The following is a 12,702-nucleotide window of genomic DNA, read 5'->3' as shown; positions in this document are numbered from 1 at the left end:
TCGTGTGTGTTTCATGGCTCCATCTAGCGGACTGATAGTAGAAGTAGAGCCACTGATGGCAGCTTCCTCTGCCTCACACTGCTGTCTGACTGCATTCAGCTGACACTGAGATGAAGCAGAAAAGAAGCAGCTGATACTTGGACAGCACACATGATGGAAAGGATTTCAGTTGATGTGCACATGAATGATTTGTGTTTCCTCTGCAGGTGAAGGTAGAAAGTGTGTGTGAGCCGATGTGAATTCAGCAGCATGGATCAGTGTGAGGACAGAGAGGAGGGAGTCCCTCCCTCTAAAACCACTCTGTGTGGGGAACATGAGAGCCAGACCAAAGCTCAGAGGTGAGATGACCATCTCTAACTGTCCATGACTCTTCTCCATGTCACAGCTCAGCATTCACATCACTGCTCCATCATTATTCACAGGAACCAACCTGGACCTGAACCCAGCTGTCCATCCTTAAAGAGCGACCGGTCCAAGGGTATCATTACAAAATTTAAACAAAGACAGTCACATGATAAAATGTAATTAATATAACTATCAAAATTGTTTTATTTTTATCATCCATTTATGTGCGGTGACATTTTTAATGAAGAAGTTTTAATATTTTTTCAGAATCCATCAGAAAATCAAATGTGGACCTGAACCAACCTGTGCATCTTTAATGAGCAACAGCTCAAAGGATTTTGAGGTTCATTTTAATGGACAACGTTCTCCTGCAGAGAGGTAATCTGTCTGTCTAAATGTAACTTATGCATCCAGCACACTATTTTTCACGCTTACAGCACTGTGCAAAGGTTTGAACGCCACTCCTCATTTCTTAATATATGTTGTTTCTACGGACTCTTGTAATTATTTACAAGCGTGGTGCTGAACGATGGTTCTCCAGGCTTTTTGAGGCTCTTTCAAAGTTTTTCTTCAGATATTGGCTGTTTTTTCACTTATTCTCAGTCCAGTCTTTGTACAGGATTATTTTTCACCTAATTTTTTTCTTTTAGTTTGTTAATTTAGTTAAAACTGACCTATAAATGACTTAAGCATAAAAAGGCACCTAAGGGTGAACCAGTGTTTTGTCTACAAATAACAGACAGTTTAGTAAAAAAAAAACAAAAAAAACCATGTAATTTATTTCCATTTCTTTTGTCGAATCTGTAATAAATGCCACAGATAACACAGTTTGATAGACATAAATATTACTTTTGCACCAACAAGGTGATTCCCAAGAAAACTTTGAGCTGAAAACTCGTGGGCCCACCACCCACAGGAGGTGTCATAGAGGTCTGGTGCAATGTATATCGGGCAGCACTCAAGGGCAGAGGCCCTGGCAAAACCCATCGCCAGGATTGATAGCCGGTGGTTGTTATATCTTATTCAGTGCTGGGAAGGTTACTTTTAAAATGTATTCCACAGCAGATTACAGGCAGGCACTCTTTTTGGCTGCAGTGTTTATTATTATATGTACATGCCTCCATCTCCCATTTCTGGCCTGTGACAGCGCGTACTTTTCGATTCTCCTTTGTGTCCCTCCCTCACGCTCACAGACACATAACGGGTATGGCAGTCCATTCTCGCTGCAGCACGGACTACACTGCCCATGAGGCCACATTCTTTAGGGCTATGCCTGTAACACTCTGCCTATTGCCTTCATATTAAATAATTTTTGAATAATAATTTTACAAAAAAATATTTCTTCACCTCATTATGGGCCGCGAGATTGAGACACAGGCATTAGAGCCTGTTAATGTGTGTTTTGTTTGGGTTTCCACCGACGTGGAATTACCAAAAACTTAGAGAGGGAACAGCCAAACATATGAAACAGGAAAAGACGTGTAATCCATTTATTTCAACAAAGTAACTGTATTCTGAATATCACCATTTTAACCAGTAAATGTAACGGAATACAGTTACTCATATTTTGTATTTTAAATATGTAACGCCGGTGTTCTGAGAAACAGTCCTACTTTGGCAAATCGTCCTACCCGTATTATAATTTGCCGACGACTTCTGACTAATCCAACCCCTAATCCTAACCATAACCATAACCATAAGAAATATTCACAATGGGTTAAAAAAATGATGTAAATTAAGGGTTTGCGTTATCCCCATGCACAGCGTTTGCACAGAAACAACGGGTAGGATGGTTTGTGAGGTAGGATAGATTCCCAGAACACCGGTACATGTATTCCGTTTCTCCCCAACATTGATCTTATAGTAGCGAAAACAAAAACCATGTACCATTTGTAGAAAAAAAAAACAATCCCTCTATTGCCTAAAATAAGTTTCCTGGAGGCACAGAACCAAATGATGCACAGTGACTAACAAATTTAGTGGACCACCACCCAATGTAAGTGTTTTTGCCACAGCTGCCCTAAATTAATGATGTTTTTATGGTTCTATAAAGTTCTTTAATCAAAATATTTTTCATACTAAAATATAATTGTTCTTGTCAACCATGAATTTTGAAATTTACTGTTTAGCAAAAAAGCAAAAAGTTCCGTGTTGTGCTTGATTAATTTCTGACTTCACAAAAAAGTGTGCTAAAAAATATTTTTGAAAAAGTTAAAAATATGGAGAGATTATGTAAACAGATTGTTCATGATTTCTCCACAGTGCGGGCCAGGAGTTCCTGGAGGTTCCCCGTGGTCAGTCTGCCCAGCAGCATAAAATACAGCTGAAATCCATATTTGTGGTCTGTACATGTACAACAACTCCTTTTACATTTGTTCTATTCAAAATCATCTGCATGGTACACGTTGTAGACCAGTGAATTGTCTTAGTGTCCAACATGGACATGATGTTTGGCTCCATGAATTCAGTCCAACTGAGTCATTCATATAGTATTCTGTTCAATCACAATTGCTTAGGTAGAAGTACAGGTACTAAAATAGTGTTTGGTGAAAGTTGATGTTGGGTCTGCGCTTCCACAGGCCCCGCTGGTTTAGAAACTTATTCTCGTTAACGAAAGAAACAAGACAATCAGTAATCGATCGATTTTACTTGCTAGCAAGAGAGGCCCCTGTCGGTGTCTTAGAAAAGCGCTCTGAATCCAACCGCAGACTGACCCCACCTTAGGCCTCCGCTTGACGCCTTTTATTGAAAACAGTTACAGTACACACAAGCACCTCCCATTGTAAAACCCCCCAATGGTTACAAAAGATAAGGCACTATGTGTGTATGTGTGTGCACGTGTATGCACGTGTATGCGTGTGCGAGAATGTGTGTGTGTGTGTGTATGTTTGTGTGTGGGGGTGCGTTTGTGTGACCTCCTGCCCACAAAAGGATCATAAAAGCAGGAAGTTTACTAAGCAACAAACAGAACCCTCACATAGATGTCACTAATAAAACACTTCAGCCTCCTCCACCAACAAACTGGCTGGAGAGGTGGTCAGAGACAAAGGAATGTCTTTCATCATGCTGCTTGAACTAAGACTTACAAATTTAAGTAACACAATGACAACATTTAACAATATGACTCCAACAGTTGAAGTACTGATTCAGTTTCTTAGGAGTGAAATCAACAAAATGTAAAATGTACTTAAATAAATATAAAAGTAAAGTAGGTCTCAAGGGATTTTTTTTAACCAACCAAACTGGACTTCATGTCATACTGATGTCATAATAAAACAATACAAGCGAATATGATAGGATATAACATAGCTTCCCTCAAATGTCTTAAATCTAAAGCAAAGAGCCTGTAAGGAGTTGAAAGTTCAGATATTTGTCTTCAAATCTGAGAAGAAATATATAATATATATATTATAATATATATAACAAAACACATACTTCCCACCTCTGTTTTTGTTACAGTTGCTAGAAGACAACATTTTGACATTTGTGAAGAACGAGCTGAATAAGATCCTAGGGGTTCTTGGTGCACATGACCTTGAATGTTTAGAGGGTCAGAGGGACATTGTGGACATGTTGGAGGGTGATGATGAAGAGCAGAGGAAGAGCGTCACAGAGGCATTTGTAAAGATCACGCTGCACTTCTTGAAGAGAATGAAGCAGGATGAGCTGGCTGAGCATCTTCAAAGCAGTAAGACGATTTCTCTAAACTGCAGGATAATTAAATTATTTATTATCTCAGTGTATGGGACAGTGTGTACTCAAACATGTATTTTTTAAGGGGAATGAAATGAATGAAACTGACCAACAAATATCCACAATTTCACCATTTTGAGAGATAAAATGTGATTTTGATTGAACTAAATTCAGTTCAGTTTTATTTACACAGCACCAAATCACAACTAAAGTCACCTGAAGGCACTTTATATAGTAAGGTAAAAACCCTACAATAATACAGAGAAACCACCAACAGTCAGAAACCCCTCAATGAGCAAGCACTTGGTAACAAGGGAAGGAAAAAGATCAGTTCTAACAGGAAGAAACCTTTGGTAGAACTAGACTCAGAGAGGGAAAGCCATTTTCCACGACTGCTTAGGGGTGAGGGGAAGAAGACGGCACAAAAGACAAGCTGTGCAATGGGGCCAGGCATTAATAATAACTAATGATTAAATGCAAAGGGAGGTATAACAACATAGCGAATGAAAGAAGGTGAGTGAAGAAAAAACACCAGGGGGTTTATCGCAGCATAATTAAGGGAGGATTCAGGGTCACCTGATCCAGCCCTAACTATATGCTTTATAAACCTAATCTTAAAAGTAGAGAATTCAGTAGTGTCTGTCTCCCAAATCCAAACTGGGAGTTTATTCCACAGAAGAGGGGTCTGAAAGCCCAAGGCTCTGCCTCCTAAAAGATAAAAAGTTATAAGACGTTTTATCTAACATTTCAAATTAAATAATATTGATTTATGTAACTTATTTACTGTCTTTTCAGACATGTTTGCTCCAGTTTGTCAACATAATCTTAAATCTCAACTGAAGAAGAAGTTCCAGTGTGTATTTGAGGGGATCGCTAAAGCAGGAAACCCAACCCTTCTAAATCAGATCTACACAGAGCTCCACATCACAGAGGGAGGGACTGCAGAGGTCAATGATGAACATGAAGTCAGGCAGATTGAAACAGCATCCAGGAAACCAGACAGACCAGAAACAACAATCAGACAAGAAGACATCTTTAATGCCTCATCTGGAAGAGATGAACCAATCAGAACAGTGTTGACAAAGGGAGTGGCTGGCATTGGGAAAACAGTCTTAACACAGAAGTTTATTCTGGATTGGGCTGAAGACAAAGCCAACCAGAACATCCAGTTCATTTTTCCATTCAGTTTCAGAGAGCTGAATGTGTTGAAAGAGGAAAAGATGAGCTTGGTGGAACTCGTTCATCACTTCTTTACTGAAACCAAAGAAGCAGGAATCTGCAACTTTGAAGACTTCCAGGTTATGTTCATCTTTGATGGTCTGGATGAGTGTCGACTTCCTCTGGACTTCCACAAAACTAAAAACCTAACTGACCCTACAGAGTCCACCTCTGTGGATGTGTTACTGACGAATCTGATCAGAGGGAACCTGCTTCCCTCCTCTCGCCTCTGGATAACCACGCGACCTGCAGCAGCCAATCAGATTCTTCCTAGGTATGTTGACATGGTAACAGAGGTGAGGGGGTTCACTGACCCACAGAAGGAGGAATACTTTAGAAAGAGATTCAGAGATGAGGAGCAGGCCAGCAGGATCATCTCTCATATAAAGACATCACGAAGCCTCCACATCATGTGTCACATCCCAGTCTTCTGCTGGATCACTGCTACAGTTCTGGAGGATGTCCTGAAAACCATAGAGGGAGGAGAGCTGCCCAAGACCCTGACTGAGATGTACATCCACTTCTTGGTGGTTCAGGCCAAAGTGAAGAAGGTCAAGTATGATGGAGGAACTGAAACAGATCCACACTGGAATAAAAAGAGCAGGAAGATGGTTGAGTCTCTGGGAAGACTTTCTTTTGAGCAGCTGCAGAAAGGAAACCTGATCTTCTATGAATCAGACCTGACAGAATGTGGTATTGATATCAGAGCCGCCTCAGTGTATTCAGGAGTGTTTACACAGATCTTTAAAGAGGAGAGAGGACTGTACCAGGACAATGTGTTCTGCTTTGTCCATTTAAGTGTTCAGGAGTTTCTCGCTGCTCTTCATGTCCACCTGACATTTATTAACTCTGGAGTTAATCTGCTGGATGACCAAAATACAATCTCCAAGTGGTCTAAATTATTTAATAAACCTAAACTACAGTTTCTCCACCAGAGTGCTGTGGATAAGGCCTTGCAGAGTTCAAACGGACACCTGGACTTGTTTCTCCGTTTCCTCCTGGGTTTTTCTCTACAGACAAATCAGAGTCTCCTACGTGGTCTGCTGACACAGACAGGAAGCTGCTCACAGACAAATCAGGAAACAGTTCAGTACATCAAGACGAAGCTCAGTGAGAATCTGTCTGCAGAGAAAAGCATTAGCCTGTTCCACTGTCTGAATGAACTGAATGATCATTCTCTAGTGGAGGAGATCCAACAGTCTCTGAGTTCAGGAAGTCTCTCTACAGATAAACTGTCTCCTGCTCAATGGTCAGCTCTGGTCTTTATCTTACTGTCATCAGAAAAAGATCTGGATGTGTTTGACCTGAAGAAATACTCTGCTTCAGAAGAAGCTCTTCTGAGGCTGCTGCCAGTGGTCAAGGCTTCCAACAAAGTTCTGTATGTATACTGAAAGTTGTATATATCATTTATCATACACTGATATCTTCCAAGAAAAACATTAATCTCTTTCCACTTGGTTATTTGTCATTCTAGACTAAGTGACTGTAGTCTGTCAGAAAGAAGTTGTGAAGCTCTGTCCTCCATGCTCAATTCCCAGCCCTCTAGTCTGAGAGTGTTGGACCTGAGTAACAATAACCTGACTGATGTTGGAATAAAGCTTCTATCTGCTGCACTGGAGAGTTCACTCGGTACACTGGAAACTCTCAGGTCAGATAAAGTTATATTTTTTTAAAATAAAATAAGCCCATGGAGTCATGGCTAATGAGGAGACGTTCTTCCACATGCATTAATTTATATTAAATATTACTCTGAAACTGTTTAAAATATTAACATTAAAATTCCAACCAGTCCTGAAATGAGATTAAATATTGCTAAATCTAATCGTGACCCCAAATTGTTACCAGTATTACTTCTGTACTTGTTCTTTTTTTTTTCAGACTAAATGTCTGTAACCTCTCAGAGAAAAGCTGTGAAGTTCTCTCATCAGTCCTGACTTCCCAGTCTTCAAGTCTGAGAGAGCTAGACCTAAGTGACAATGATCTGAAAGACTCTGGAGTGAAGCTACTATTGACTGGACTGGAAAGTCCAGACTGTAAAATGGAAACACTCAGGTTGGATTATGTTCTTTGTAGTTTGATGTATGATCTATTTGCCTGAACTTGTGAACTTATGAACTAAAGCTATTCCATATAGAATTGTTTTTTCACAGTTTAGATTCACATAGTACCTTTTTGCAGTGAAAATAAATAGGGGTTTTTTGTGTTTTTATTTAGAAAAGACCAACAATAATTCACCATGTATAGATATTTTATATAGAAAATATTGGACGTCAAGAGTTCAGACCAGATATTTTAACATGTTATTTTTCTGTCCATTATTGTCTTCTCAGACTGAGTAGCTGTAACCTCTCAAAGAGAAGCTGTGAAACTCTGTCCTCAGTTCTCAGCTCCCAATCCTGTACTCTGAAAGAGCTGGATCTGAGTAACAACAACCTGGAGGACTCTGGTGTGAAGATGCTTAAGACTCCAAATTGTACAATTGTCAGGTCAGAAAAAGTGTTGTTAAGTCATTTTTGAAAATAACCAGTAACAATTGTAGCTAATAAAGAGAAGTTATTTTAAAAAAAAAAAAAAAAAAAAAAACTTACACTGAAAATTACCAAAAGAAAACCACAAATAGTGAAGGACTGTAGGTGACATTTCAGAAGAAAATAGCCTAGGCAGCCTGAGGCTAGAGAGAAGACAATGGCAGTTCATGAGGTGGATCAGTGCTGGGGGACTTTTCCAGAGACTGACTGTGGAACCAGCACTGGAGGAGAAACCCTGCTGTAGTCAAAGTAGGGAAGAAGGACCTCTTCAGAGGTCATCCAAAGAGTAGCAGAAGAAAAAAAGCAGAGAGGTCGAGAGAATTGCCAGCTAAGGTCTGCCACAGTGATGAATTTCCAGACCCATGTTTCCTCTTTGCAAGGAGGAGGGGAGTGCTAGTCAAAGAAAACAACTTTCAAAATAAAACAGGAAGTCAAATACTAGGAAAAGCTTGCATATAATAAAAATAACATAAAATAACATAAGCACTTATACTAAATAAGCTCTAACCACAATATAAATCGAATCAAGATACATGAATCAACTAAAACAATAATTAAGCCAAAAAAACATTAAATAAAAAATAATAATTGTCTTAAAACAAAAACCTCTAAAAACTCTTGATCAAAGCTCCAGGATCATGACAACAAGTCAAACACCACATAGTGTAGTATAGGGCATATCACCAGGGATGAACATAGGGGGTTACCTGAGGAAGCTGATCAGGATTCTTGAAACAGATTTATATATATATATTGCTGACATATATATATCAGCAATATCAGCATCACTAAATAAATTCATAACGCATGCAGGTAAAAATGACAAATGAAAAAAATATAAATGTACCACAAACGTGATAGAGAACAAAGCAGTCAGGGGTCAACATAAACAATGAAAAAGTGTCTTATACAGGAACATTAAAACTGAAGCATATTGTCCCATTTTGAATGAGTCAAAATGTTTGACTGTTCCTTTATCAGTGTCTACCAGTATGTGTATGAGAGCGATGTAATGTCCATGTGTGCATGCTGAAAGAGACTGTGCTGGGCTGACCCCCCCCTCCTCCTTTCAGGGTGGAGCCTGCTGGAGTCCGATGGTTGAGACCAGGTCTGAGGAAGTGTAAGTGTGTTTTTAATGTGATTCATGAAAACAAAGCAGCTCACATTCAACCATCTTCAAACTGTCACATCACTCATTCACATCTCTGATGTCAGGAGTCATCATCAAAGTGTCAATCAATGAACAGATGATGGATCAATAACTGCAGCTGGATTGTGTTTGTTCTCTCCATCAGATTCCTGTCAACTCACAATCGACGCAAACACAGTACACAGAGAACTTAAACTCTCTGATAACAACAAGAAGGTGACACATGTGGAAGAGGACCAGCCATATCCTGATCATCCTGACAGATTTGATCGCTGGCCTCAGCTGCTGTGTAGAGATGGTCTGACTGGTTGCTCTTACTGGGAGATTGAGTGGAGTGGAGAAGCTCATATATCAGTGAGTTACAGAGGAATCACAAGAAGAGGAAACATTAATGACTGTTTGTTTGGGAGGAATGAACAATCCTGGAGTCTGAGCTGCTTTGATGATGGTCCTCGTTATGTCTGGCACAATAACAGAAAACTCACTTTCTCGTCATCCATCTCCTCCTCCTCCATCTCTAATAGAGTAGCAGTGTATGTGGACTGTCCTGCTGGCACTCTGTCCTTCTACAGAGTCTCCTCTGATGACACTCTGATCCACCTCCACACCTTCAACACCACATTCACTGAACCTCTTTATCCTGGATTTAGACTTTTATTTTCTGGTTCCTCAGTAAGTCTGTGTACTTCAGCCTAAGGAGTGTCCTCCTGTTAGATTAACACTCTGTATATTTCTGTCTCTATCACATATTCAGATTCATCAGTTCAATCAGTTGAAGTTCATTATAACGATTATTCCAGATTTTTGTGCATATTTCTTATTAAAGCTTCACAGTGGATATCAATATGTTGTGTTTCACCAAAGCTCAGTTTTGAACCAGTTCAGCTGCATCTCGAACAAGTCTGAGCTCATTAAATGAATCCAAATGTTTTATTTCTGTTTATTTCAGTGGTTTGTTTTTGTTGGTTTGTTTGGGTTTTTTTATTTTTGGTTAAAAAAGGGTTTTAAAAAAAAGCTCATGTGTTTAATGTACTTTTTCCCTCCATATGGTGTTTCAGTCATTTTTGGCAGCTCTAATGGAAGCAAGACAGGAAGTTAGCTCCTAGCAAGAGTGGATTTACACAAGAAATGTGATTTAAATAATATTTCATATGTCTGTAATGTTTTATATGTATGACAACAGGACTGTAAGTAAAAGTAACAAGGTAGCACATCAGTATTAGTGTTTATTCAGAAACAGATGTTAGATGTGTTAAATAATTTTCTGTGAAAATCAAAAATAAATGTACTTCTATTGATAAAGGAAAAGTACTTTGAAGTTAATTTGTTTTATTTTGGAAATATGGATAACAGGGTTACATTAGTTAGAATGACACACTCAGTCTAGTCTGAAAAATATCTCAGTGTTAGCAAGTAAGTCACGTGCTATGGTTAACATGATGGTTAACCCATCATGTTAGTATGTGACTCGCTCACTCATTTCTGTTTTTCACTCACTTTTGTTTTAATTTTCCAGACTAATAGGTTTGAATAACAGGGATGTACATATCTTGTGGGGAATAACTTGCAGTGCATGCTTACTGTTCTCTAAAATATGTTGATGTTTAAAGACAAAAGCTATTTCACAATTACTAGAAGCTCATATTAATGAAATCAAAACAAAAAGTGGATTGATAGCTTATTTTTTCAAGAAGTAGGGACATGTGAAAATGCAGCTTTGAGTGCTTCCTGAGAGCTGAATTGTAGTTTAAAAAAAATATGGATGAGACAAAAAAATATCTTGTTATTGTAGAATGGCCCAAAAGTAGTTGAAGGTGAGCCTGATGTTGAAGATGAACTGATGATGAGAGGTGAAGATACCCTTCGATAACCAGAAACAGAGACAGGGATGGCTGGGTGTATTTGATGAAATTATGAAACTCAAACAGGCAGAAACAAAAGGGCAACAAGCAGGTGGAAATCCAAAATAATCAATTTCATGAGACAGAAAGATTTTCTGCATTTAGCTTAAAATGATTAAGTGCAGGAAAAGAATGACTTTCACTTGTTATTCATGGAAATGGTCATAGAGGGACCTGATGACACGTTGAAGGATAAGTGAATAGGGTGGAAAGAGACGTACCCTGGATAACGATGGACCTTTGTTGGAGTTTGTGGAAAATATTAGTTTTTAAAGAGAATTTTTAGAATGTCTGCCCGTGTCTGTGTCTGCCCGGCTGGCCCCACAGGGCTTCACTGGTTTGTTTTTGTTTTGTGCCTGTCTCTCTCTCCCTCTGTCGACACTCTGCCTGGGAGGAGCCTTCAGCAAGTCCCTGCCTTGTCTGCACAGCTGTTCTCAATTACTCAGCTGAGAATTCTCTGATATTTAAGGCTGGGAAGCAGAACGGGTCTTCGCTGGATGATTAAGTGAGACAAGTCAGCATTACTTCTCGTCTTACGAGCTAATTTCCAGTTTGAGAGTTTCGCGTTAGTGATTAATCCTTTTTGTGAACAGTTTCCCCGGACCAACTGCCTTTCCTGTGTGGAGTACAAGTGTGACAGCGTGTGGGAGAGCGTGAGAGGATTTCCCCTTCCCCAATTGGCTTTTTGGACCCTGACCCTGTGGTTTCCCTCTTCACTTGTATATAGCTTGCACTTTGGTGACCTGTAAATAAACCGCTTTATTGGATCTAATCCCGTCTGCGCCTGAGTCCTCCCTAACTCGTGACATAGAATATACCAGCACAGATCCAAATATGTTTTGATTATTTTAGTGCCACAATATTTAAAAGGCTGTGGTAAGAGGAACAACAAAGTAATGTTTGATGTTTCAGGCAAACGTGAAAATGCAGATAAATAATCACCTTTTGACAATCTTCCATTTATTTGCAAGGTGTGAATTTATTGCAGTCGCTTGTGTAAAAAGTTGTCTGATATTTTACTAACACTGTGAAAATAGTATAAAATTGTTTACAAGCAAAAGAAATCAGATTGCACTTAATTATGTCACTATTGTCTGTCAATAGCCACCATCCACCTCTGTAAGAAGAAATCTATATAGGTTTAATCTAATGTGAAGCTTCTGTTGTCAAAGTGAGTCAGATCCACCTGATATGAATGTGTGCATGATGTGTGCACCTCACATAGCTTGAGAAGCAATGACTGACTTGACTGTTATGTTAAAACAGGTGTAGTGTTGTTTTTTTAGGATTAAACGACCTACTAAAGTCTCTGCTTTCATTTAGTGGTTAAAAAATGCCCTAATATATCTGTAATGCTGGGTTACTTTAAATGAAAGCAGGTATTCTAAGTTCAAAATAACAAGCTAATACAATAAGAATTCTACAAAACCTGTTAGCTAAACTGTGGACGTGAGCTCTGTTATACCAGCTGTTTATGGTTGGTTATTAACATTATTAATTCATTATACAATGGCAGCTCATTGTAAATCCCATTTAATGAAAAGTGATAAGAACTCTGTTTATGATTAATGGTATTGTGAATGCTGTTAAATATAAAAATAAACATATTCTGTACTGTGTTTTTTTTCTTTTTGGGGTACCGATTGGAAGAAAACAAATTCTACATTACATATTATCTTGTTAATATATATTTTTATCTAGCTATTGCACACATATCAATCTTCTCTGTATTTCTTTAAACGTTTGGATGATTTAAAAAAAAATGTATATGCTTCAGGTGAAAGTTTAAAGGCTACAGTCTGTAAAATTAATTGTGAAATCTAAGGGAGACGTCATAGCACACCCACTCGGTTGGTTGCATCGGACA

The 12,702-nt window shown here is 38.8% G+C and overlaps 1 protein-coding gene and 1 long non-coding RNA gene across 6 annotated transcripts in view; both read left to right on the top strand.

Annotated features, from left to right (window-relative positions):
• The window catches only part of LOC109196997 (NLR family CARD domain-containing protein 3), a 501,803-nt gene extending 491,567 nt beyond the window's left edge, over positions 1-10,236 (top strand). For 4 of the 5 annotated variants that reach the window (XM_025902714.1, XM_025902713.1, XM_025902712.1 and 1 more), the window contains 10 exons: positions 423-521; positions 613-723; positions 2,608-2,686; positions 3,805-4,033; positions 4,834-6,634; positions 6,731-6,904; positions 7,135-7,308; positions 7,587-7,742; positions 8,858-8,904; positions 9,080-10,236. In XM_025902714.1, coding sequence (XP_025758499.1) covers positions 423-521; positions 613-723; positions 2,608-2,686; positions 3,805-4,033; positions 4,834-6,634; positions 6,731-6,904; positions 7,135-7,308; positions 7,587-7,742; positions 8,858-8,904; positions 9,080-9,630 — 3,421 coding nt within the window. In that variant the 3' untranslated portion in view covers positions 9,631-10,236. Of the gene's footprint in view, positions 1-280; positions 339-422; positions 522-612; positions 724-2,607; positions 2,687-3,804; positions 4,034-4,833; positions 6,635-6,730; positions 6,905-7,134; positions 7,309-7,586; positions 7,743-8,857; positions 8,905-9,079 lie in introns of those variants that run through there. The other variant, XM_019351839.2, reaches the window with a different exon arrangement.
• A 451-nt stretch (positions 10,237-10,687) lies between these two features.
• Positions 10,688-11,849, top strand: LOC109196998 (uncharacterized). Its single transcript, XR_002058330.2, has 2 exons — positions 10,688-11,349; positions 11,429-11,849. It is a non-coding gene; the product is annotated as an uncharacterized LOC109196998 (long non-coding RNA).
• Positions 11,850-12,702: the final 853 nt, after the last annotated feature.

Source organism: Oreochromis niloticus, linkage group LG23, assembly GCF_001858045.2.
Source record: "Oreochromis niloticus isolate F11D_XX linkage group LG23, O_niloticus_UMD_NMBU, whole genome shotgun sequence".
Classification (NCBI taxonomy): Eukaryota; Metazoa; Chordata; class Actinopteri; order Cichliformes; family Cichlidae; genus Oreochromis; species Oreochromis niloticus.
The sequence above is the reverse complement of the archived record's forward strand: the minus strand, read 5'-3'. Positions and strand labels throughout refer to the sequence as shown.